Source organism: Corapipo altera, unplaced genomic scaffold, assembly GCF_003945725.1.
Source record: "Corapipo altera isolate COAL_440 unplaced genomic scaffold, ASM394572v1 61129, whole genome shotgun sequence".
Lineage (NCBI taxonomy): Eukaryota > Metazoa > Chordata > Aves > Passeriformes > Pipridae > Corapipo > Corapipo altera.
The window spans coordinates 416,837-443,780 of NW_020884955.1; the positions used below are offsets into that span (position 1 = coordinate 416,837).

The following is a 26,944-nucleotide window of genomic DNA, read 5'->3' on the forward strand; positions in this document are numbered from 1 at the left end:
GTCCATACCACTGCACAGACTTAATATTAAAAGTCCATATGCAAGTCTTTCCTATCCTAGGGCTCTTTGAGAGGGCAGTGATCAGTGATAACACAGCATGGTGGTACAGGGATCATTTAAAACAAGATTTCCTATAACTCCTTTAGAAATAGGTGGAAGAGACAGAAGAGTGAAGAGAAGGGATGTTGAATACTTGATAGTAAAGATGGACTAGAGAACAGTAGAAAATACAATGTCAATGCCTTCTTCAAAGTGCCTCCTTCTGTCCCCTGCTATCCCCTGCCATTCCAGTGCAAACCCATCACTCTGTGGTTTTGTGTTGCTAAGCCTTTAGAAAGCAGGTATCTTGTATTGGGCCACTACCTGTTAGTCATCTGTTTGAATATGATGCATCCACTCTACATATTAATGGTTAGAAGGAGGTTTGCATATGGACTTGTCATGTTTAGCAGCACTTCTGAACTCTGGGTGCTTTCTGCTCTGCAACGTGATGGCCCCCTTTGTGAGCCTTCTCCTCCTTTGATGTCCACTTCCCTGATACAGTTTTCAAAAACTTTAAGTACTTCTATCTTTTAAAAACCGGGATACAGCCGATAAAAACCCGTATAGGGCTTTCTGAGGGCAGAAAGGAAGAAGGGGTAGGAGATGCCTTTGGTCCTATTTCCTCGCTGTGCTTTCCCAAACCTGCAGCCAGAAAAGGGGTTGGTCAACAGTCTTTCCAACCACGTGCATGGTCGGTTTTGGGAGGTTTTTGCTGGGTTGGTTTTTTTTTTGTTGTTTTTGTTTTGTTTTGTTTTGTTTTGGTTTTTAATTGTTGTTGTTGTGGTGGTTGGTTGGGGTTTTTTTGTTGGTTTTTTTGGGTTTTTTTTGTTTGTTTGTTTGTTTTTTGTTTTTGTTTTTGGGTTTTGTTTTTTTTTTTTGTTGGTTGGTTGTTTTGGGGTGGTTGTTGTTGTTGTTGTGTTTTTTGGGTTTTTTGCCTTTGCTGTTGCGTAGGGCAGACGCAAGCGCAAAGCAGCCTTTCCCTGCCGTGCCGCTTTCTGTTTCTGTTCTTCAGCTGGCTTGAAGTTTCTTTTTCCCGTCGCTCCCAGCTTGGGGGCGGGTTCCACTTGCTCCTTACTGGCTCTCGCCGTGCTCCCGCAGGGCTGGGGCGGGTTCCGCGCACGCAGCCGGGACCGGGGCTGGGATCGGGACCAAGAGCGGGGCCGCCGTCGGTGCGCAGCCGGCCTCGCCATGACGGCGGAGGAGAAGAGAAACCTGCGGTGCTACAGGCGGTACATCGAGAGGATCCTGAACCCCGTCTACATCCTGAGCAACATGACGGACTGGCTGTCGGACGGTGAGAGCCGGCAGCGCCCGCTGCCCCCAGCCCCACGGGTGGGAGGTCCCCGCTCCCTGCCGCCTCTCTCCAACCCCTTCCCCCATCCCTCACCCTCTGCCTGTGTTGGGCCCTTGCTAGAGATGAAGGAGAGAGTGCGAAAGGAGGAGGAGAAGGGGGTGACGGCGGCCGCCGCGCTGTTCCTGGATACCGTGCTGCTGCTGGAGGCGGAAGGCTGGCTCCGGGGCTTTCTGGACGCCCTTGTTGCAGCAGGTCGGTTCCCACTCGCGAGCGTGGTTTTGTCCGCTTCTCCCAGCCCTGCCAGCGCCGCAGGTGCCGCCCGCGCTCAGCCGGGAGCTGGGCAGAGCAGCCCGGCGCACCCGGGATGTGCAGGGTCACCACGCTGGCCGTGGGCTTCTGCTGTAGGTATTGCCACATCAGGTGAGATGCGGTAGGAAAAGGCAGGTTGGCGGAGGCTGGAAATAAAACTGTTGGAAGGTGTGTGAAGGAGCTGGATTTGCCAGCTTTCCTCTCTGCATGGATATTCTATCGTAGATTCTTGTTGGTGATATATTAGATATCTTGAACCCCAAAATCTCATGCCATAAGCCGCTTCTGGTTTAATTTCCTCACTCTTAACTATTAATAGTTATAGGATCCCAGTGAATAAATATTACAAAATTTCTTATCATTTGGACATAGCCCAGTCTTCCCTTAAAGCAAATACTAGGTCCAGAGCAACTTTTTACCAGCCTGTGATAGTCCTAATTTCTGAATTGCAAAAAATTCTTCCTTGAACGTGCTGATAGTGTTCAATTTGGTGTATATTCAGCAGGAAACTGAAAAAGTTAATTTGCTGATTTCAAGTACTATCCCAAGTTCTTGTTAACTGGGCTCGAGACTAGAATTTGGGATTAATCTTATTTTTGGCAGATGCAGCAGTAGGCAGTAACTAGTCTAAAGACACAGTGGTAAGTGTATACATCATTCTCCTGCTCCTCCAAAAGAAAATAAGGAGTTAGGCAAATTCCTTCTGTGTGCCCACAAGTTCCTCTGGGACCCAGATCTGCTTTTTTCCACCCCTCAAGCAAATCATACAAGTCCTTAAAATATGCTTCTCTGCCACTATCTTTTCCAGGACAGCTATTTGATGACTATCTAGGCTTCAGGTATCTGCAGTGCTGTCTGTTAAGGACTGACTTGAATCTTATACAGTAGAGATTTTTGAAGAAGGGGGAAGCCAAGGACAGGACTAAAAGATAAAGAGCTGGTAAATAAAAGGGGACTAAAGCAGCTTGTGATTCTGAATAGTGTCCTGTGCTGTGGGAAATCCTCTGAAAGAGTATCATGGACTGCAAGGATCCAAGGATTGTATGATCAAAAGACAGGGGTGGTTATGGTTGCTTGAGTGATGTGACCTGTAACATTCTGTAACTCTTTTTCCTATTTGCAAGCGTTAGTGTTCCTTTAGCATAGGGGGTTTTTCATGCTAGGCATACAAAGAAACTTGTATTCCCTTTTTCTAAGGGAAAATAGTCACTTATTAAATAAAACTTGTTTGTGGTTCACCTAGATTTTCATCATTTATTGGGCAAAATAATTTTAATTTCTCCAGTGTGGCTGAGAAAGCAAGATTTTTTTCATCTTGTTCCTACCTATTCTAGCTGGAGATTGAATTCATAGTAACAATTTGTCTCTTTTTCTGAAAGGTTACACTGGACTGGCAGAAGCAATAGAAAACTGGGACTTCAGCAAACTGGAAAAACTGGAACTGCACAGACAGCTGTTGAAGCGGATAGAAGCAACAATGCTAGAAATTGACCCAGTAGCACTCATGCCTTACATAAACACATGCCTGATAGAGAGGGAGTGTGATGAGATCCTGCAGGTATGGTAAAGTCCTGGTATTTGCTTATTTTTGCTGCAGAGAAGTGCTGGCTGCCTCACCTGTGGGACGAATTGGTGCCCATGTGACGGCTGGCTGGGCAAGGAGGATGGCTGGCTACAGTCCCCTGGGGAAGGACTTTCTTTCCTCTCCTTAGAGGAGGCCTTGCTGTGTGGCTGCAGCATCCCACAGCAGTGCTGTTTGCACTTCTCATTCTTCACCCCTTTGGCTTGGTGGACAAGGAGGCACGCAAAAGGATGGCAGGCAGGGAAGCAGGATTGGGTGGCTTTGGCATCGACAGTGCTCAGCTGTATATCTTTGTGGAATCCAGTCTCACATGAAGAGATCTCAGGGGCTCTGCAAGGTGCCACATTGCAGGGGAATGGGTGCCTTACTATGCCTTTGAAATAGACCCTTTCTGGAGCATTCACACTCCATTAACACTCCTAAAAATACAGATCAAAATAGACAAAGTGGCATTTATGTGTTGCCTACATTGATTCTTTCTTGTTATGGGATTTGACATATTCTATTACCTTAACTGTAGCAACTACTAGAAACTTTGTGTAGCTCTTTGGGTTTTGTCAGCACCTAAAGGTAGGGTGAAATGGAACTTCTGGTCTGAAGTCATTAGCTAAATGCTGTGTCACAGAATTTGATAGTGTTTTCATTGCCTTTGGATGTGAAGCTGCCATACTGCTACCCAGTGCTGTTATCAATGACTGATAATGTTACCATGTTACCAATGATTTACTGGTTAATAATAAGTACCAATGCCCTCTGAAGGAGTGTGTAAGGTGTTCTCACTTCTTACGACTCCCGAGAAGGTTGGTTTCCAACTTTTTTACTTTTAAAGTGCTGTTTCTCTATGGAGGTACATAACGTTTGGAAAGCTATGGCATCTGACCAAACATCAGGTCTGCCATAAATTTTGTACCTTTGTCTTTCCATATTCTGGAATGGAACCATAGGAATATAGAATCATAGAATCAGCTGTGTTGGAAGGGACCTCCGAGATCATCAAGTCCAACCCTTGATCCAACACCGCCATGGTTACCAGACCATGGCACTAAGTGCCACATCCAGTCTCATCTTAAAAACCTCCAGGGACGGAAAGTCCACCACTTCCCTGGATAGCCCATTCCAATGCCTGATTACCCTCTCTGTAAAGAGTTTCTTCCTAATATCTAACCTAAACCTCCCCTGGCACAGTTTAAGACCATGCCCTCTTGTCTTACTGATGACTGCCTGGGAGAAGAGACCAACCCCCACCTGGCTACAACCTCCTATCAGGGAGTTGTAGAGAGTGATGAGGTCTCCCCTGAGCCTCCTTTTCTCCAGGCTGAACAGCCCCAGCTCCCTCAGCCTCTCCTCATAGGACTTGTGCTCGAGTCCCTTCACCAGCCTTGTTGCTCTTCTCTGAACCTGCTCCAGCCCCTCAATGTCTCTGGATCCCTTTCCCCACTCACAGCGTGGGGCGGCCCAGTTCTAGTTCCATTTCCATCTGAAGAACCATTGCGACGCCTTGAAGGATGGGGAAAGGGAACTCCAGGGGTTTCTCAGGGGTCTTTTCAGGCCCTGAGCCTGGAGGGGAGAGGTGCTCCCCCCTCCCCCCCCGCACGTGGCCCCATGGCCGGCAGGGACACAGGACACCGGGTGTGGAGAGGAGGCAAGAGAGCGTTTATTGTTGGGGATGTTACATTTATAGGGTTTAGGAGGATTCACAGAGTAACCAATTAGAAGTCTCAAGGGGCTTACAGGAACACCCAATCACAGGAAGAGGTTAACAAAGGCCAATGGGAAACACCTCAGGACACCTTCCCAGGACATTCCTGCATGGATAACATGGGGGGTGCTGGGAAGAAGAAACATGTGTTTGCAAAGAGACCACCAAAAGCCATTTTAAAACCTGTTTAAACCACAGTTTTCCCATATAATGCAGGTTTAATGCTACAAATGTCCTTCCTGAACTGAGGGGCCCAGTTCAGTCTCAGAGGTTTATGGCAGATACAGCTTATTACAAGGACCTTTCCAGATGAAAATTCACCGATTATCTCTGTGATGTTTCAGAGCTTGTGAATATTTGAGCAAATAGCCTACCTATTGATGTAGTCCAGGTAAGTTTACTATACAGCTAGGCTGGCAGAACTGAACCAACAGTAGGTAAATGACTGAATTTTATTGGAAAAGCTTTTATTCAGTGAGAAGGAAATGCAATTTTCAACTGAACATCAGACATAACAAATCAACTACCAAGCAAAGAACAGTGCTTTTGATCACTCAGAACCTACAGCAATTTCTGTTTGTGGTGTGTGCAGATTTGTGAATACAGAAGCAAAGCAGCGGGGATAACTAAACTCATTGAATGTCTCTGTCGCTCGGATAAGGAAAACTGGCCGAAAAGTCTTCATCTGGCATTGGATATGGCAGGATATTACAATGCAAGTGAACTGTGGAATTTAAGAGAAGGTAAATTTTGAATTGTTTTTATGATGCTCTTTTCCTGTTCTTGTACCAGACAGATGAATTTTTTTTCAGAAGAATAAGACCAATTTAAAAGGATATCTTTGGACTACCTTGCTTATTGTTGTCTAAAAATAAAATCCTTTTTAGAATTTATTTAAAATGTCTTTTATGTAATATGAAATACAGGTATTATCCTATGAACAGTCAGAAATTAGTTTTTTGAGTATTTTTCCTCCCATATGATTAGGAATAATACCTTTTTTTGGTTATCAGAATCAGACAGCACAGGGTCTGAAGACATAAAACTTGCAAAACAGTTATTTTCTTCCTTCTCTTCTTCTGTAATTCCCCTTTTGCCATCTTTTTGGTTGCTTGAGTTGCAACAGATGCAATATTTTCTGATAAAATTTGATTAGTAATTTGATAGTCTAGAGAGTGATACACTTCTATGATCTACAGAGCAGATCATACAGTTTTTTCTTTGACAAATTGATAAGCAGCCCTTACCAAGTATCCATATTTTGTAAAAGTGCAGAATTGCCTGTCATAAGATTTTGCTTTTGTCATTGAATTTACCTTCCCTACTTGAAAAATACCAATATGAATAGCCTGCAGCATGGGAGAGTTTAGAGCAGAATACATTATTTTGCCACAAAATAAATTATTTTAGATAAATTAGACTGTATTTCTTCATACTGTATTTGCTGTCTCCCAAACCCTAAGTGTTTGTTTAAATTGTTTTTAATTAATTAATTAATTAATTAATTGACTGGGACAAGCTATATTTAAGTGATTTCTTAAGCAATATTTCTCATTTTTAAATGTTTTTATTGCTGTAGTCAAAGGGTGTAATTTCTTATCTGGAGATTTGATTATTATATATGTGTAAAGTTATATACATACTTAATAGATTTCTAAATAATTACATGTAAAATAATAGATAAGAACAATACCTACATGTATATAGATATTATTTTATATAGCTGGTGGCTATAGATATTATTTGGTTGACAGTTATATTTTATAAGTTAAAGATATCACTGTCTTTTGGGGAAGCTTCCTGTAACGTCCAGCTTAAAAAAACAAAGTCAGCCTGTTGAAGAAACACTGTCTATACTGGAAGCATTTTCCTGGTAGCAGTTAAGAAGTGTTGCTAGTGGAAGCTAACTGCAGATATTGTGTACTTTCTGGAGCTGGACTGGGGTGCAAATGTGCTTGTTCTCCCTCTCCAAAAGCAGCACTATCATGATCATGTGTTTTGCTTGCAAAGAAACTCTTCATGTAAAGCCCAGGGATGGTTCTTTGAGAAGGTAATAATTATGAGGCCAAAGAAAATTTTAGCATCTTTGTAATCTCCTTCAATTATAGTGTAAGAGAAAGAATGGAGATAGTCTTACCATTTCTGGGTCCTTTCAGAAGGTGGGGAGAAAGGGAGAACAGAGCTTTGAATTTACAAAGCTGCTTTGAACTCCTAAGTATTTTTCATGCTTGTAGTTAATGTCCATGTTACACAGTGTTGTCTTGTCGGTAAACACAGAGGATATCGCTTTCCTCCCAATCTGTTATCTCCTTTGATTTTTAATGGATAGCTATACATGCACCAAATATGTGGTTTTTTTAAACCCAGGATTCTCAGTGCTATCAATCTTCTTTGAAAGGGAGCCTGGATGCAGCATCATTTTATGTAGTCTTTCTATGCCAGTGACCAACTCCATCACCTTGTCATCACAGCAAATACAACATTTTAAAATCAAAAGGATCAACAATATGGTGGTTTTTTTTCCCTGATTATACAGATAATGGCAAAGATGTTGATGGTGAAATGACAGGTGCCTCTGAGAATTGCTTTGAAACCACGATAACATTTGCTGAAGAAGCAGAGTGTGATAATAATCTCAGTGAAAATCTTTCTTCGGGTTCAGGTAAGACTTAAGTATTAAAAACAGCTTGTGGTTGGTATTCTCCATTTTTCAGGTATTCTCCTGAAGGACACGGATGTAGTGTGCCACAAAGGAAGGTACTGAGGAACTAGTACGAATCTCTGACTTGAGTTAGCTGTCTTCTGTTTTAATGCTTAAAGGATCTCATGCTGGGCATTGCAAATGTTAGGGGTTGCCTCTCATTTATCACATTTCCAGTGAGAAGTTCTTCTGTCAGCTCATTATAAAAAAGGTCTCCAAACACCAGACTGTTGTTGCTGCGTCTCTTCTCTGATATAACTACTTCACACATGATGAGATATTAACCAATTTAAAGAGCTGAATGTGGCTGCAAAGGATATGTGCAGTGGCTGTCATATCTTGTATGCCAAATTTTGCTCCACCAGTGGTTTCTAGTTCCTGTTCCAGAAGTGAAAACCCTCTGAAAAGACCACAATTTAAGAGTAATAACTTCAAAAGTCTGTAGAGCAGAAGGCTGGAAGGAATACTGTGCATACATTTGGGGAAAAATAATCCCTTGTGGGTTTTTCCTTAGTTGAAAAAAAGGACAAGGTTAAGTGAGAGTTGTCAGCCAAGACCTTGAAATTAGTTCATTTTAGGAAGCACAGTTGAGAGGTAACAAAAGTATGCCATCAAACCTACACAAAATTCATGTTTGGTGCATCTGTCCTGTTAAAAGGCTGTTGGGGAATGTTCTGGGTGGACTGCAAGGGCTCTTCTACCCTATCTATCATTTTACACAGCAGCTGTATGGGGCACAATATATTTTACGCATTTCTGTTGGAACACTTCACAAAAACATGGTTCTTTCCTAGGAATGGTCCATCGGTCTTCATCTGTTTATGAACCAAAGAAGGCTCGAAGCTACCAGATTGAACTTGCACAGCCTGCTATCAATGGGAAAAACACATTGATATGTGCCCCTACAGGTAGGAAAATAGACATTTCTTAGAAAGATTCTCTTAGTGTAGATGGCTGTGAAGGATAGGGAAGGGTAAGGGTTTAAGTCAAACTTTTTCAGCTGTTTATATTTAAAAACAGTCTTTCTTGCAGTAGATCCATATCTAACCTGAAATTAATAGCCATGGGCAGCACAGAGACTGAGCAAGACAGGTGTTCCTCTTGGCACTTCAGTGCCTGTATTCAGATTTCCGTGTTCTGACTTCCACTTTCTCAGTCTCTGGTGTGGATTTTTGAGGTAAAATCAGTCACTGATCTTTGCAGACATTTAAGAAATTTGACTTGCAAGTTGAAGGAAAAATAGGATGAGTTAGCCTGAGGCTCCCCTGTTTTCTCTACTGCAATGCCTTCAACATCAAGACAGCACAGAAATTTTGCAGTAGCTCAGGGCTAAGTTAAGAAGATTGAAGTTAGCAGGCAAAGACAGATCAATCACCTTTCTTTGCACCCATGTTTTCCATGTTATGAGCCTAATTTTCCCCTAAGCCCTGGAGAGACAGGGACAAAGAAGAACTCTGGATGGCCTGCACAGTGAGCCTCAGTGCCAAAGGAAAAGAAGTGTGTGAGGAGCAAGACTGCATGGGGAAGGAAGGAAGCTGAAAGTGCCCAGTGTCTATACCATAGTCTGGTTTGATGTAAGAGCAAAACTAGATTCAGTGATTTCAAAGAACTCAAATACAACTGCAAATGGGTATTAATTTCCCTCTGCTTAGTGGTCTTTACTGACTGAGACTGTGAGAGTGAACAGATGATTACTCACCTGAATAAGCAGCAAGCATGTGTTCAAAAAAAAAAGAGTCTGGAAGTGTAACAGCCCCCTTGTCAACTCCCCTTTGTTACAGGGCATCCAGATGAGACAAGCTACTGCTTACAAATGCACCCTTTTGTATTAGTGCTTTACCTTTCATGTTTTTTGTTTAAAGGATCTGGAAAGACTTTCGTGGCGCTTCTGATTTGTGAACACCATTTGCAAAACATGCCCTCTGGAAAAAAGCCAAAAGTTGTCTTTCTTGCAACCAAAGTGCCAGTGTATGAACAACAGAAAAATGTATTCAGACAGCATTTTGAAAGAAGTGGGTAAGTGTAATTCTACCTGATGTCTTCCTCCACAGAAAATAAACTTCCCTTTAGGTCACCTGTAGCTAGGGGCAAAACATAACAAGTTTACTGGTGAACAGGAGTGTTTCATGTTAACATAAGGATGATGCCTAGCTGCAAGAATGGCAATGCTATGGCAGACTTTGTTTGGAGAATCTGAAGTCTGCTTTTGAAAAGTTTAAGCACTGGTTGTTGCACATCTATGGAAATGGCTAAAGTATCTGTGCTTATCTCTGGGAAAGGGTGAAGTGTATTCTCTCTTGAGATTCCTTTCATCCCTGCTTCCAAAGATGAGGCAGTTCCAGGCAGCAGCAGTGAGATTCCTCTTGTCATTTTCAGAGTCTTTCTTTTTCCAAATGGAAGGAACCAAACTGCTTTGACTTTTCAACCTCTAATCAGAAAATGAAAGTCCATCTTTCAGATGGGACTGAAAATAGCTTAGAGGGGCATTGACAACCTATAGCTTCTGATTTTGAAGGACCTGATTACTGAACATTAACATATATCTCCTTATAGCTTATAAGAAAAGGAGACTGCTGAACAGAAAACAGTCCCGTGATGCCAGACCTATACAGAAAAGGGATGTTACATGACAACTAACAGATGCACCTTAAATATACAAATTCATCACTCTTCAAATCTAATATATTTCACTTAATGGTAGTTGAAATCCAGTTGCTTACCCTCAGCAGTTTCCTATCTCAGCTTCTGTGGTCAAACTGCCTGCTCCAGCTATTTGACATTTAGAACTTAGTAACTCCCTTTCAGGCTTGCTAAAAAGTCCATTCTTCTAGCTTTTTTTGCCCTGCAAGATACCTTTTTTCATACCCTATCTTTTGCATCTTCTTCCCAGATATTCTGTTCAAGGAATATGTGGTGAAACAGTTGCAAATGTCTCGGTAGAACATGTTATACAGGACAGTGACATCATTGTGCTCACGCCCCAGATTCTTGTGAATGTCATCGAGACTGGGATCCTTAGCTCTCTCTCCATCTTCACTCTGATGATATTTGATGAGTGTCACAACACCACAGGCAACCACCCTTACAATGTGTTAATGACCAGATACCTGGAACAAAAATTTAACTCCTCTGCAAACCAACTGCCTCAGGTAAGGCCCGTGCTGTCAGGGGTGGAAATATTAAAGAAAAGTATTTTGCAATGTAGTCAGCAAAGCCTGAAGTCTTTCTTGCCTTTTGTGCTGATCCAGTTCAAACTTCCATTTAACAATGGCTGCAAATTGGAACAGTAGCATCTGGAACACTTCTTCATTCCTGGACACCTCCAGGCTTTTTTTCCCATGTTACATCTTCTCTGCAGCTGCCAAGGACTGTTCAAGCATGACAAGGACTGGAATACGTGAGAGCAAACAGGAAAGCTGAACCGGAAAAAAACATGTAATTTAGTAATCTTCTTGTCACCTCTCCATTGCTGTCTTCTGTGACAATAAAATGGAGCCACTGCCTCTCCTGGCAGGAGGATTTCATCCAGCTGAGAAGACATCTCTTAATGAATGCAAAGGATGGTTCTGGGGGTGGGTTTGCTGTTTCTCTGTGTGATAAGCACTGACAAATACAGCTGGTTATGGGTAAAAATGGCTGGATAATTTATTTTAAGTTTAAATACTTTGAGTGCCTTGAAGAGGGCACAAGTGCAGACAAGATTTCGCTCTCAAGGTTTCATGTTTGCCTCTTGTTTACTTCTGTTGCTTGTTTTGTTATCTTGTATTTGAAGATGGTGGCAATTTGGTGACTGGTAATAGTGTCTCCTGGTTTTATTCCATTTGTGACAAAGGAGCAACCACTGCTATTCCTGTATGTGCTCAGATTGTAGGTTTAACTGCTTCTGTTGGAGTTGGTAATGCCAAGAACATCAAGGAAACTATAGAGCACATATGTACCCTCTGCTCCTGCCTTGACATACAGGCCATATCTACTGTCAGAGAGAACAAAGAGGATCTGCAGAGATTCGGAAACAAGCCAGAATCACGTAAGCACACTTCATTTTTATTTTCCTGTGAGATGCAAAGCACCATGATGAAGGCAGCTATCCAATTCCCCTTTTTTTAGATTAAGGTAAAAGCTTAAGACTTAAGCTGGAGCTTTGCTTTCTGCTAGCTTGAAAAGAGTTTAGGCTTGCATTTCATTGTTTCTGTGCAGTAAGGCAGTGCTCACTGGTCACATTTTCTCTTTGCTGTAATCTACATTCTCTGGTTTTTTTCCAGTTCTGCCAGTGAAGGCTGGGGGCAGTTTCTTTCTGTGCAACTACAATACTCACTAACAGTAAACCTGATTGTGATTGCATAGAGCACCATAGAGAGCATACTTCTAGACAAGAATTTGTTCTGTGCTGCAGAAAATGTTTTACTTACTTAGGCCACTGACTTCTATTTCTTGTCTCTAGATGTCAGATGGGTTAAAATGCGAGCTCAGAATCACTTTGCAGACATTATCTCAGGTCTGATGTCTGAAACAGAGGCGATGATGAGGAAGATTTACTCATCAGGTAATTTACTCAGAGGGTAAGATTCTGTAATATGCCTGTACTGCAGTTCAGTATTTGATTATATCAGTGTGAATCCTATAGCTGCTAGAACAGTCACTCCTTTTCCACTTTCTTTCTACTTAATTTTTAACTTGCCTTTAACCAATATTTCCTAAATAAGAGATTACAGATAGGACAGTCAACTGTTTTCCTGTTATATATGACTAGTTTGACAATCAGAAACCTTTTTGCCTGAATTTCAACCTGTGTTTCATGAGCTAAGAATGGTGTGCTATTGACACTGTCAAATCCTTCTGAATTAAAGAATCTGAAATAAAGGGGCTTGCATTCAAAATGCAATGAGCTGGATTTCTCTGATGAGAGGTATCTATATGTTCTTATTTAAATATTTCTGCAACTGCTTCATACCTAAGTCTGTCTCTGTTGGGAAAACAAGAATGGTCACAGTTATGGCGCTACTTTGGATGTTGTAATTTCTTCCTTATAGGAAAAGTTTATTTTCACACTTGCTGCTCTGACATTTCTTGTATTTTCTCTGACCTCTGAGTTGCACTCAAGAGTTATTTCTAAGGGTGCCCTGTCCACCTTTTCTGGTCAGCATTCCCTCCTCTTTATGCCTCTGGGTTACCCCTACTTCCACTGTTTACCAGGTGTCCATTATTTTCTATTGAAAAGCATTTGAGGTAGTTTTCTGGAGTAGGATCTGTGGAACATGAACAACACCAGAGAGAGGATATGGCCACCCAAGAAACTAAACAATTGTCAGTAGGATTCCAGCTTCAGGAGCTATAGTGCAGAGAGGAAAATGCATGACTATGAGAAGATCATTAGGTCTCATGATCTTGACACCTAATTCTGCAGTCCTTCAGAAATAAACTGGTCTTTTCTGCTTTTGCAGAATTCTCAAATGGTATCTAGTAAGTGGCTGTTATAAAAAATTTGAGCTGAAGGGGTACAAAGTAGAGACCCGTGGATGGCTATGCTCAGGATCAGTCTTGGTCTCTCCAGCTCTGAATTAAAGGATGTTGTCTGTGCTTAGACTGGCTTTAGCCCACTGACTACAGTGCCTTAAACCTGTTTACTTCAGTTCTAGATTTCCTCCCCTGCCCTCCACTACACTTTCCAGATATTTGAGGGTGAACTATATTCTGGAGTTTGCAACAAATGTGGGTAGAGCCCTTCCCAAATCTTCGTTCGCGAAGCCTAGCCATGATATGATGATGATATATTCTGGGGTAGGAAGGGAAAATTAAAAACTTCACCCAACAAAAAACCCCTCCACCAACCAAAAAAAAAACCCAAACAAAACAACCATCCCAAGAAACCCCATCAAATAACAAATACACTGAGAATTTCAAAGTTCACTTTAACTTAAGCAAACACTTCTGAAGCTTATTTCTGCATCACAGTTCCTCTTGCATGAGTGCCATTGGCTTCTCCCTCTGTGGACCCTCTGATTACTGAAGTCTGTGAAGCACTCAGGCAGAGTATGTAGGCAACAAACAGGTACTGCCTAGTTCTGCCTCAAACACAGGGCCTTGGAGAATATGCTTGTGGACTTTTTGACAATGAATACTTAACTGTTGAGTAGCTGGTAATTCAAGGAGCAATGCACATGCAGGTTTTTGAATACTGTAGGTTTCTTGTAGGATGTGAGCTCTAATTTTGTTGCTAAAGTCTCTGCAGATGTGTATATGTACACAGATCCTCAGTGGAATTGTACTGGGTTAATTTTAGCCTAACATCTGGGTATATGTTGAAACACAGGGAATGTAGAAGACACAGACTCTTCACAGATGGTTCTCAGAGGCACAACAAGAGGCAGTGGGCACAAACAGAAATACTTAAACATCAGGAAGAACTTTTCTGCTGTAAGGAGGTCAAACACTGGAACAGGTTGCCCAAAGGAGTTGAAGTCTCTGTCCTTGGAAGAACTCCAAGTCCATTTAGACATTATCTAGAGGGACCAGCTCTAGGTTATCTGCTTTAAGCAGAAGGTTGAACTAAAGATCTCCACAGACGCCTTCCAGACTCAGTGGTTCCATGATTGTATCGTGACAGTGTTCTTCTGCATAGGCTTTTCAGAGCCAACATTAATGGGAAGTGTGTTATCCTCTGGCTAATGGTTATTACTTACTAGTCAAGATGAACAAATGTGGTTTTTTTTCCTCCTTCTTTACTAGATACTATCTCCCAAATGAACAAGAATGATTTTGGAACACAGAAATATGAACAGTGGATAGTTCTCACTCAGAAGAAATGCAGACTGTTGCAGCTGGCAGATAAGGAGAAGGAGAGCAACATTTGTAGAGACCTTTTCATTTGTACCGAACACTTGCGGGTAAATGTGTATCTTCTTTCCTTCCACACAGAGGTGGAGTCATTTTATTCCTTCTGATACACCTAGAAGCAGGGGTTGAACCTGATTGCTATATTTAGAATCATAGAATACACTGAGGTGGAAGGGACCCATCAGGACCATTGAGTCCTACACAGGACACCCCAAGAGTCACACTATGTGCCTGAGAGCCCAAACTCGTCTTGAATTCAGACAGGTTTGGTGCTGTGACCACTTCCCTGGGGAGCCTGCTCCAGTGCTCAACTACCCTCTGGGTGAAAAACCCTTTCTTGATATCCAAACTAAACCTCCTTTGACTCAGTTTCATGCCATTTCCTCCAGACCTGTCACTGGTCACCAGAGCAAAGAGATCAGTGCCTGCCACTTTGCTTCCCCTTGTGAGGATGTTGAAGACTGAAACAATTAGACATAGGCTAAAGCATAGTGTGGAAGACTTGTGTCTTAATATACTCACTAAGAACAGATTAATGCAGAGGAGACTTTGTAGTGCTTGTGTTGTCATGGAAATGGAAGAACATCACAGGTTTGTAGTACTTAATCTAGGTAAATAAAATCTGTGTTCATCCTGTCCCATGAAAAATGAGGCTTAAATGTGTATGTCTCTTTCTGAGCAGAAATTCAACGATGCTCTCATTATCAGTGAAGATGCACGCATTGAAGATGCTTTAGCCTACCTAAATGAATTTTTCACAAATGTGAAAAATGGGCCATATACAGAGTTAGAGAAGCAACTGACGAACAAATTTCAAGGTATTTCCCACAGTACCTGTGACAATTGCAGGGGAGAAGAGAGTTTATGCTAGGATGGTCCAGGTGTTTTCTTCAGAGTAAGTGCAGTTGTTTTTCCTGAAACGGCACTTTTCAGAAGATCTAGTGTCTGTGTGGGTGCAAATGTAGTGTTAGAGTAGGTGTGTGGGGGGACTTATTTTCTGGGACTGCAAGACTCTGGTGCAAGAGCTAAGAAAACAGTAGCCATTGTAGCTGGATGCTGTAGTAGGTTCTTAAATGCCTGACCTGGAAATAAGGGAGCAGTATCCTTCCAGGTGGGCCCCACAAGTACTGCAATACTCTATGATCATGGATGCTGGCATCCAGATAAGCCAACATACAATGATCAATGCACTGCCTGACCTCCTGTCCAATGCTCCTGGATAAATCCCAGGCTTCTGGGTAGAAGCAGGGACCCCTTGTACCCTTCTGATTGAAAGTTAGAGGTGGCACTGTTCTCTGCCTTCTGATTTAGTTAGCAGTGGGCTATATTCCAGCCTGTGTTCTGGTGTGTTGCAGTGCTGATTGCAATTTTAAATCACTGGGCTGTCTGCCTTTGTGTGTCCATTTTTTCCTAAGGAGAAATAACAGTGCTCTGTGCAAGAACTAATTTTGTTTTGTTGCTGTGTTTTGATGCACAGTATATCACAGAAGTTCTCCTGTCAGTTTGCTACAAAATGTGAGAAATTCATAATTTTGTTTTTCCTGGGAGTTTTGTTGCATTTAACCAACAGCTTTCTCTGCTAAAAAGAGAAGTTAAAGAGAATATGTGTGGTATTTGAAAGTAGGTTTGTGTGGGAGTTCTGCTTTCTGAATTAAAGGAGCTAAATTATTCAAGACACCTCTTTTCTTTTCTTTCAGAGAAAGAACCAGAACTGACTGCCCTTTCAAAAGATGAATCAAATGAGAACCCCAAGCTGGAAGAGCTTGCTTCCATCCTGGACGAAGCATACCGCTATAACCCACAAACTCGCACTATTCTCTTTGCCAAGACAAGAGCCTTAGTAGCTGTAAGAATTCCATTTTAAAGCTCCTAGAGTGGGAAGTGGGAAAACAATGCCTCATCTGTTACCCTTCCCATTTGGATCTGAAATAGAAAAACATGCATATATTTGATCTTCCTAAATTTATCTTTTTTCTTTTTCTGAAAACTATGGCGCAGGGGTGGTGTCTTTGAGCACATCTTACTACATGTCATAGTTGATTGTTAAGCCACCAGATTTTTACTTCAGGTCTAAAGTCAGTTTTAACAAGATGTGTTGCAAGCGTTTTGGCTTTAATGTGGCAGTGTTATAAATCAGCAGCTCTATTACTGATGGCACGTCAGGAGGTATTTATACATTTCCCAGAGGATTTGTATGGGCGTAAAGGAGGTTTGTGTCCTAGCACCTGTTTTTGATCAAGAAAAAGGAAAGACTTTGTAGAGCAGATGTTCTCTGGACTCTTCTTATCACTTATCTATTTCATACTTGGCTAGGATCAAGGATGTAGGCTGGATGACCTTTTTTCTCCCTTCCAATGCCTTGTTCCCAGAAAATGTTCATGCTTGAAGTAAATGTGCTGCTAATCATTAGCTCCAGTAGCTTTAAAACATTTACTGCAAAGTATCATTAGTCTCCGGCTACTGTCAACAGATTTATCAGCTGAGAGACACAACCACTTGTTTTATCCTTGGGTATAGACATGCTGGATGAATTGCAAACCAGAAAAAAATTAAAGGCAGGGTAAAGTCCAAGCTAACAATACCAAGCATCTGCTGGCAGCTTTTCAATTCAGATTTAAAAGCCTACCATGGCTTGGCTGAATTTTGTTCTTCTGTAAGGGCAGTTTGGAGGCACTACTTTCACTGCGTAGTGAGAAAATGCAGTTTGTAAATAGCAGCTCTTTTCCTCTGATCCCAGAGGTGTAGCAGTGTGTGATCTGTTTGTTTATAAGAGAAAAAGGCACACTTTTTAGCAAGGAAAGGCTTATTGCTCTCTAGCCAGCCTTTAAGTTGCAGGAGTAGGAAAAGTGGAAATCAGTTGTGGCATGGTTCAATCTGGCATCACAGCTGTGACCCTTCCTTTCTCACCTATTATAAATATTCCCTCCTGATACACAAGTTCCACCTTCTTTTCTGCTTCTAGTTCTTCTTTTGGAAGTATTAATTTTCTAGGCAAGCATAGGCAAGCTCTACCTGTCTATCTCAAACTAGCATTTAACCTGGACAGAGGATCTAACTCCCTGATTTGCTTTCCAGGCTTTGAAGAAGTGGATGGAAGCAAACCCTCTACTTAGCCACATAAAGCCAGATGCGTTGATGGGTCAGGGAAGAAAAGAACATAAAACAGGTACACAGATTTGCACTGAGATATAACATAGGTTAAACCTATGGAGGCTATGCTGCTAAAATGGTTCTGCTTTTCCTGTGTTCATCCTCTGTGCTCTTTAACACAAGAAGGTCATACAAGTTTGCACTTGTGTTCTTTCATATCTAGAAGACCTTTAACCAATTCCTAAGTAGACCCTTGCCTTTTCTATCCAGAATCTTTAGTTAAAGCAGCAGTAACACTGTCAGTAGCCCTTTTCTGCAAGATTCTTTTGCTAGTTCAAAAGCAGTTTAGAAACTTTACTATCATGGCTTCTTGTGATTAATTCTAGTATTTTCCCTGTTCCTTTTATAGATCTGTCTCTTATTTTGTGTTTGATAGAACAAAGACATTTTAAGGTAAACAGAAGTTACAGCCAAAATACTTTATCTACGGCTTAAGTCAGGAGTTAGCTTGGGTTTTAACTAAGCTGTATGGGTCTCTCCAATAAAGATCAGCTGGGTGTTTTGTCTGAAATGGTGTTTCCTGGGATGACAATTCCTGTGACACAACAACAGCAATCCCTGCTCAGTGGGTATAATACATACCCAGCTGCATATGCAAACTTAAAGTAGTTTTCCAGTTCAAGAGGACATACTAATTTCTAATCACTTAAATAAGAGCAAATGCAGGCATCTTGCTCAAGATAGGAACTCTTCAGCACTTTTTTCCCTGCCATTGTTCTCTGTTGCTGTAGGTATGACCCTGCCAATGCAGAAGGGTGTGCTGGATGCCTTCAAAACCGACAAAGACAGCAGACTGCTAATTGCTACATCTGTTGCTGATGAAGGCATTGATATTTCTGAGTGCAACCTTGTTGTGCTCTATGAATACTTCGGTAATGTCACCAAAATGATCCAAGTCAGAGGTATGGAATGTTAAGAGCTATTACTTTAGAAACCTGTTTGGGCCTAGAAATGGACACGAAGTGCTACTGAATGGCACACTGGAAATACTGTAGTAATACATGCATGTCTTGCTGTTCTTCTGTGCCCCAGAGCAAAGTCAGATGAATGATGGGACATGACAAATTTGTTCACAGAGCTGCATCCTTGATGTCGTGTGACTTTTCTTTCGCCAGGCAAATTAGCCATGCTGCACTAGGTTATTGAACTGTTGAGGACTGATACCTCAAGTAGATAATTTTACAAGTAAGCAGAACTATGGCTGGAAGAGCTGTAGTCAGAAATAGTGCAAATCATTCTGTGACAAAGGACTGCTGTAATGGAGTTTCATGTATTGCCTTGGCTTCTGAAGGCCTTCCCCTGCCCACTTACCAACCCAGCTCCTCCGGGGTACCTGAGACCTTCACATATGCAGACCTCTGACATTTAAGACCAAAAAAAGGCAATATCTTGGCTTGTCCAAAGAAGTATGTCAAGAATTTGGTCCTGAATTTTGGTGATTTTACAGTACAGCCAGCAGAGGGGAATGAAGAGCCACATTAAATACTCATTTCTGCTTAACATTCCTAAAGAGCATAAAACTGCCTAGTCTTTCAAGGGTGCATCTGGAATATTTTGTACTCTCACCCAAGAAGTTAACACTGTGACTTGACAAGAAGTGATCTCCATTGTACTCGGTCTTCTGTTTTCAGGGTTTGTGTCCTGTGATTTTCTTATATTTGTCTTATAATGAAATAATTGGCCCAGAATTCACCTGTATGGGTGAAAGGATAGTGTTTATTCATAAAAAGCCATAAAGAGTCCAAAGGAAACGGGTTATGTCAGTTTTAAACCACATACAGTCATGATTTTTGTGGAACTGGAGCTCGAGAGGAAATGTGAACACTTTGTAAGTGAAATACTTCTAAACTGGTATAAGATCCCTGTAGTTCCTAGTTTGCCTGTGTATCAGCAACAAAAAACAGGCAGGCAGCAGTCAGCTGGCAGAGATGGCACTTGCTTTGTTGTCTCTTTTCTTGTCAGCACTGTATATCCAGTTTCTCAGGGTTTTGTGATATATAGGTTTGGGGTGTTTTTAATAGACACCAATTAGCAAGGCAGAAAACTAATAAGTAAGACTGAGATGAACTTCTTCCCTTTATCTTTTTATTTTACACCACAAGAAGAAAGCAAGATGCTATACAATAATTGAATTTTAAAGCATGCCTGAATCTAGCTGAGGGAGGCCACAGAAGCAGGCACTACAATACTGGCTGGGGGATATCCACGAGGATACCTGGAATGGGACATCTTGTTCTGGTTTGTTATTGAAGAAGAAAGAGCTGAGAGAATGTTTTTCAGAAGTAGCATTACCTGAATCTGAACACTGGAAACAAAAGCAGCCACGCAAAAGGCTCTTATGGCCACATTTGTAAATGTTGTTAGGAGTAACTAAAGAGAAAAAATGTGTTGCTGTATAGGTCGTGGAAGGGCAAAAGACAGCAAGTGCGTCCTTGTGACAAGCAAAGTGGAAGTGGTTGAGAATGAAAAACAGAACCGTTATAAGGAAGAAATGATGAATGCAGCTATTGAAAACCTGCAGAACTGGGATGAAACAACATTTGCAAGAAAGGTTTGTGATTTGTGCCGTTTTCATACTCAAATCTCACAGGCATTACCTATTGAGCCTTCACCTGTCTAGGGCCAAGTAATAACCTGAGGAAGGTGTTCATTGTATTTGATTTCAGACAAAGGCTAGATCAGCAGAGAAGGCACAGTGTGTACTGCTTGCTTGCAGAATGTCAACTGTAGTGTAACTGCAAAAAACTTACAAGTTGAGGTAGAATTTATGACCTGTTGCTTATGAACAGAGAAGGACCTGTGAGAGATGTGACAGCTGGAGGCTGTCTTGGGCACGTGTACAAGGATGCTGTGTTGTTACGCAGCCAAAAATCAGAAGGGCCAAAGCCCAACTAGAACTTCATATGGCTACTGCTGTAAAAGACAATAAAATGTTACTGTAAATGCATTAACAACAAAAGGAGGACTAAGGAGAATCCCCATCCATTACTAGATGTGGGGGGAAGCATAGTGACAAAGGATGAAGAAGAGACTGAGTTACTTAATGCCTTGTTTGCCTCAGTAAGACCAGTTGTTTTGGGGATACCCAGCCCCCTGAGCTGGAAGACAGAGATATGGAGCAGAATGAAGTGCCCATAATCCAAAGGGAACTGGTTAACACCACTTAGACTCACACAGGTTTGACATGGATCCACCCATGGGTACTGAGGGAGCTGGCTCAGTAGAGGGGCTCAGAGAGGCACTTTCCATCATTTATCACCAGTCCTGGCTAACCAGGGAGGTCTCAGGTGACTGGATGTTGGCCAGTGTGACCGCCCATCTACACAAAGGACCAGAAGGAGAATCCAGGGAACTACAGGCCTGTCAGCCTGACCTTGGTGCCAGGGAAGGTCATGGAACAGATCATCTTGAGTGCCATCACCTGTCACGTACAGGACAACCAGGGGATCAGGTCCAGACAGGATAGGTTTAGGAAAGACAGGTCAAGCTTGACCAGCTTGATCTTCTTCTAGGACAGGGTGACCTGCTTGGTAGATGCAGGAAAGGGTGTGGTTGGTGTCTGCCTGAACTTTGGTAAAGCCTTTGACACCATTTCCCACAGCATTCTCCTGGAGAAGCTGCCTGCTCATGGCTTGGGTGGGTGCACTGTTCATTTGATAAAAAAATGGCTGGATGACTGGACCCAGAAAATGGGGGTGAATGGAGTTAAATACAACTGGTGGCCAGTACCAATGGTGTTCCCAGAGCTCAGAGAAGACTGGAATAAGCCAGTGGAAGCCACTCCAAATAAAAAGGCTTTATACACAGTTCTGCCATATTCCCTTGGACTTACAGATTTCGGAGACTGAGCTGTGCCCTCTGGCCTTGGTGAAATTTCTTGTCTCACCTCCAAGGTTTGGTATGGCTGCTTCTTCTCAGAGGATTCTGTTTCTGCATTTGGTTCCCAGCTCCAGTGGTTGTTTCTTCTTTCTCTACCTGCAGTTTCTGTGGTCTCTTACACTTGCTTTCCAAACCATGAGCTTCCCAGAGCAGCAGTGCTACTTGTGCTGTAGGGAGTTTCACACGACTTAGTCTTCACACAGACTTAAGAGCCTTACAAGCAGAGAGGTCACAAGGGGCTAGAGGGGAAGGAGGAAGAGGCAGCATAAATGCTGTCCATCGCATAGTCTTATTCTAGTCCTACATTCTAAACCTGGCAAATAATACCATGTTCTTTCTTTGGTATGAGTTGCTAGAACAAGGCATGTTTTATTTTGTTTTGTTTCCTTTAAGTAATAGGTTCCTAGATGTTACATATCCTGAGTCATGTTCAAGCTGACACCGGGGCTTCTCTAATTTCATAATGATCTTGATTTTTATTTATTAATAAAGATACGTGGCCTGCAAATGAAGGAAAAGGTATTACGAGATTGCAGGAAGAAAGAAACTATAAAACATGAAGTAGTGGAAGGGAAAAAAAATCTTCTGTGTGGAAAATGCAAAGCCTATGCCTGCTGTACAGATGACATCAGAATTATAAAGGTATGGAAACACATCCACGAACATCAGGGAAGTCAGCATTATTGAACCAACAGCATTGGTAATAAGTGTGGAAGTTGGCTATTTTGTGCAAACTGGACCAGAAAAGAAATTCTGAGTAAATCAGTAAACCACAGGAAGAGGTGTGACTTCTTCTATAGTCTGATATATTAGTTGATGATGTCTAAGGTGTGCAAATATATATCGCAGGAATCACTTCAGTTTTCCTAAGGCCCTTTGAAACTGATGAATTTTGTGGAAAACCACCTGATCTTCAATTACGTAACCTATTAGTGTTACTGCTGGATATTTACACTTCCTGATTAGTGTAAGATTGGAAGTCTCCCTGCAGTTGAGAGATTTCTCCCACCATTTCTGTCAACTAAAAATTACCCATACGAGGTACTGAGATCAGCTCACTGTTTAACTCCTTGGCTTCTGGGCCAGTTTTCAGTTTTGAAAAGCAAGGTAAACCCTGGTTTCACAAGAGGAACCCTTTAATTCTTCAGTATTATTTTGTTTTCCATTCTTCAGGTAATTCACATTGCTTCTATGTATCTTACAGAGACATTCTGATTGTACTCTTTCTGAACATCAAGGTGTTTTCTGTAGACCAAAGAAGGCAATACTCTTTACAATGGAAAGTGATGATCATGGAAGAGAGGCTTTTCTGGGCACTTTGAGCCTCTATAGTTCTGCAATTTGTTCTCTTGAAGCTGCTTCTATTTGTCCTGCTCTTAAAAGTGCAGTTGTGATGTGATAAGAGGCTTCAGGCCACAGCTGAGCATTACAGAGTGTTTACCTTCAGGCACTTCCCTTATTCATCAAGAAAATATTTTTGTTTTTACCAGCTGTTTTTGGAATGTAGAAGGAGTTCACTACTCCTCTGCACAGGCAAGATGCACGGGCAAGAAGTTGGGAATAGCTCAGCTTTGTGAAAACTTGGTTACATTTCTTTGGCAACTCTCAAGGGGTATCTAAAGCACCTCTGACTTTTACTTCATTGTACGCTGCTGGCTTATCGCCTATACCTGTGCAGATTGATCCAAGAGCTCAGAAGACTCCTCAGTAAGAGTTTTTGCTTAGTACTCTGCAAATAACCCCTCAAATCATTTTAAATAATGCCTACAAACTGAGTTCTGTCATAGTTCAGCCTATATATTTTATGGAAGATGCATTTTCAGGAGGATCTAGCATTTTCAGACTCCAGTGCAAATTATAAATATGCTTTCAAGTAAGGTTTTTAATTTCTGCAATCTTTGATTATATACGTTATAAGCATCAACTGCACCTCCTTCATCTTGTTAGGGCTGTTTTTTCTACCACTCCAAAGTAATTGTATCACCCCTCATGGAAAGCAGGAGTCTCTCAAAGTTGTCCATTGTCTGAATAACTCTTACTTTTATGCACAAGGCTCAAATACTGCAAGCATGGTTTCTTAAAAAGCTTAGTAATTTCAAATATATATAAGCTGGTGACTGGTTATACAAAGCAGGTTTTTTTTGGTTTTGATAAGCCTAGGCCTGGGCCCTGGTATTCCATGGACTGGGGGGAAAAAGAGCAATGAGTAAAAGGGGCTGGAAGGTGAGCCTCCTGCATGACAGGAATCACCTTAACAGGGAAAACATACTTGAGAAGGGAAGAGGAACATCAGAAAAAAATGAGGAATGTTGTTTCTACTACTAAGTACTTCTGCCATGTGTTGTTTCAGGACTCTCATCACACTGTCCTAGGAGATGCATTCAAGGAGCGTTATATAATGAAGCCTCACCAGAAACCACGTCCATTTGATGTTTTTGAGAAAAAAAGCAAGATGCATTGCCAAAAAACTAATTGCCAGCATGACTGGGGGATCACAGTGAAGTACAAGACATTTGATAATCTACCAATCATCAAAATCAGAAGCTTTGTAGTAGAGGACATTGAAACTGGGACACAGATGGACTTTCAGAAATGGAAAAATATTAATTCTTCTTTGAAGAATTTTGATGAAGAAACATCCAGCTGAACTCCTCATTTTAATGGATATATCACCCTACTGCACTCAGCTGAAATACTGGATGATCATTTTTCATGTATAAAAAACTTTGTTCTTTATGCTGATATGCTGGGCCCCTCATCCACATCTGGCTGGACTATAAAATGCTAGTATGGCCACTAAAAAAAATTTGCTATATAATTAAATATTTCACTAGAAGTTTCACGAGAAGGATGAACATGTGCCTAAGTATCTAGGTCTGAATTCTTGTGCCTATGAAGAAGCTGATCTGAAAAAAAATAAGATCAAGATGAACAACTAACATGAAACATCTAACTTTAGGTGACAGGCCACAGCTTCAAGAATTTTCGTGTGAAGCAGCATCTTCTTTGTTACTACTACTGGCTGGATTACACCTCCATGCAGACAATATGGCTTACACGTACAAACACTTTAGGCACTACTCTAGCTACTTTTAAAAAAATTACTTTTAATGTTATTTTTATATATATATATTCCTTCTCTCTGAAAGATACAAGGACTCCCTGAAACAACATCTCAGCCTTGGCCATATTGATCACCATAACTGGTCTACTCTGGCCTCCAGTCAGGAGGTCTGGAGACACACCATCTATAACGCAGCTGTCTCCTTTGAGAACACACGCAGGATCACCCTTGAGGAGAAAAGACAACGCAGAAAGAACCGTGTCTTGCAGAATTTACCACCTAAGGAGTCTTTCTGCTGTGCCTTTTGCAACTGGACATGCCTGTCTCATATTGGCCTCATTAGCCACCAACGCGCTTGCAACAAACGTGGGTAGAGCCCTTCCCAAATCTTCGTTCGCAAAGCCCAGCCATGAATTCCTTCTCTCTAGTCGGATTCCAGACCTTTCTGGGAAAAATGGAAATTGCTACAATTATGAAACATTGTTATATTTGTACCCTTTAAAGCACCTGCTGATTCTACACATTTTCAATGAGGTTAATATTCAGTATTTCTGGAACCAGGAAGAAAGACATTTGCAGTTTACTTTATGCATTTGATAGTGTAATAAGGTATGTATGTAGAATTATGTGTCCAAAATACCCGAACTCTGAAAAAAACCCCAAAACCCACCTTGAAAAGGAACATAATTTTAAGAGTCCAAAACCAGTTTAAACTACCTAAATCCTAGTCAGTGAGGCCTGCGTTCTGTTAAAGTGTTGTGTGGCATTAAAAGCAAAAGAACTTTTTAAGCACTGCTTCATGTTCCACCCCAGTCCATGCCTTTTACTGTGAAAGCTGTATGCACTTCGAACAATGAATAATGATGATTTATGTTTGGATAATGCCTTCTCTCCAAAAATAGTAGGAATAACAGATTTTTGAAAAAGGCCATTTTAGCACTTTTTAATTAAAAGTACTTGGAAAATCACAGTCCTTAAGTATCAGTTTGCTCTGTGAAAGGACCACCTACTTTGGGATTTTTGGCATAAAAAATAATCAGCCCTAAATTTCACAGCTTAGAGTAATAACTACTGGGAAGTTACAGAATTTGAGAAGTTTTGGTATTTTCCTATTCTTTGAAAACAAGAATTTCCGTCTAAACTTTGCAGCTCAGCCTAAATAAGTAATAAAGGTTGACGGGGTAACACATTAATAAGAATTCAAATTGATATAATAAGCCTTCCCTTCAGTACACAGTGGGGATGGGGGGGGTGGGGAAGAACACCAGCACTCTTATCTGACCTTTGAGAACATCTGATTTTTTTTTCATTGAACCCAAAGTTGCATATTTATTACTAAGATTGTGGCCATATTAACAACTCTCTGTTAAGATGCTTCACTGAATCACAGAACAGCTGAGGGATCTCAGCTGGGAGGGATCTCTAGAGGTCATCTTGTGACTCAAGGCAGTTTGCCGAGGACAATGTCCAGACAGCATCTAAACATCTCCAAGGATGGAGACGACAACACACACAATACAGGCTCTCTAGAGCAGCCTCTTCCAGTCGATGCTTGGTTCCTCAGCGTGAAACAGTGTTTCCTAATGTTCACAGGGAACCTCCAGGGTTTCAGTTTGCGCCCACTGCTTCTTGCTTTGTCGTTAGGCATCACTGAAAAGACTCTGGCTGTATTTTTTTTTGTGCCCTCCATTCAGATATTTGTACACAAACAGTAGAGATGTCCCTGAGCCTTTTCTTCACTGGACTCAACAGTCCTGGTTCTCTCAGCTTGTCCTCAGGAGAGATGCTCCAGATCCTGCAACATCTTAGTGGAGGTCTGTTTGTTGTAATCAAGCAGGTACAGTGCAATCTCTATGCCCTTCTTTAGTCTCTTTGCTTCTTTCAGTACTATTTAAATAGTTATTTTTTTATCCAGAAAAATAGCCAGAGCTGACTGCACTGAAAATACATTAGGACATTACTTTGAAAGAATTTCTGCACTGTATTACCTGCTGTGGCAGTTGCTCTAAATACAGTTGAGAATTAGTACTATAACCTTGTCTATCTCCAAGTAACAGGAGATTTGTTACCACTGTAAACAGATTCATGTGGTATTGTTGAATGGGCAGTCACTGACTTCAGTGAATGCATTGGTGTAATTACTGGTTGCTAACTGCCATAAAAATTGCTGACGAGGATCTTGAAATTATGGAGATTGTCTTCTTGAGGGCACAAAACAGAGGGAAGTACAACACACCAGTATTCTGCTGGGTTACAGAAGACTATCAGTATCTGATAGTATTTGTATTCATCCTGTCTCATGCAGACTAATGAAACAAAAATGAAACATGAAAAGTCAAAGTTTTGTTCTGCATCCCAGTACTAAGGATAAAATGATAGAAACCACCAAA

General features: G+C 41.5%; 1 protein-coding gene across 2 annotated transcripts; it reads left to right on the plus strand.

Moving 5' to 3' along the window:
* The first annotated feature begins 1,033 nt into the window (after positions 1-1,033).
* Positions 1,034-24,671, plus strand: DDX58 (DExD/H-box helicase 58). Of its 2 annotated transcripts, XM_027663700.1 has the most exons (18): positions 1,034-1,336; positions 1,457-1,588; positions 3,025-3,203; positions 5,519-5,669; positions 7,463-7,588; positions 8,422-8,535; positions 9,490-9,643; positions 10,518-10,776; positions 11,492-11,654; positions 12,069-12,170; positions 14,354-14,511; positions 15,144-15,279; positions 16,159-16,307; positions 17,537-17,627; positions 18,343-18,513; positions 20,011-20,162; positions 21,983-22,132; positions 23,841-24,671. In XM_027663700.1, the coding sequence occupies exons 1-18, from the start codon at positions 1,231-1,233 to the stop codon at positions 24,135-24,137; spliced, it is 2,790 nt and encodes a 929-aa protein (XP_027519501.1). In that variant the 5' UTR covers positions 1,034-1,230; the 3' UTR covers positions 24,138-24,671. The 2 variants fall into 2 exon arrangements, with proteins under 2 accessions (XP_027519501.1, XP_027519502.1); XM_027663701.1 differs by lacking the exons at positions 21,983-22,132; positions 23,841-24,671 and adding an exon at positions 21,213-21,609.
* The last annotated feature ends 2,273 nt before the right edge of the window (positions 24,672-26,944 follow it).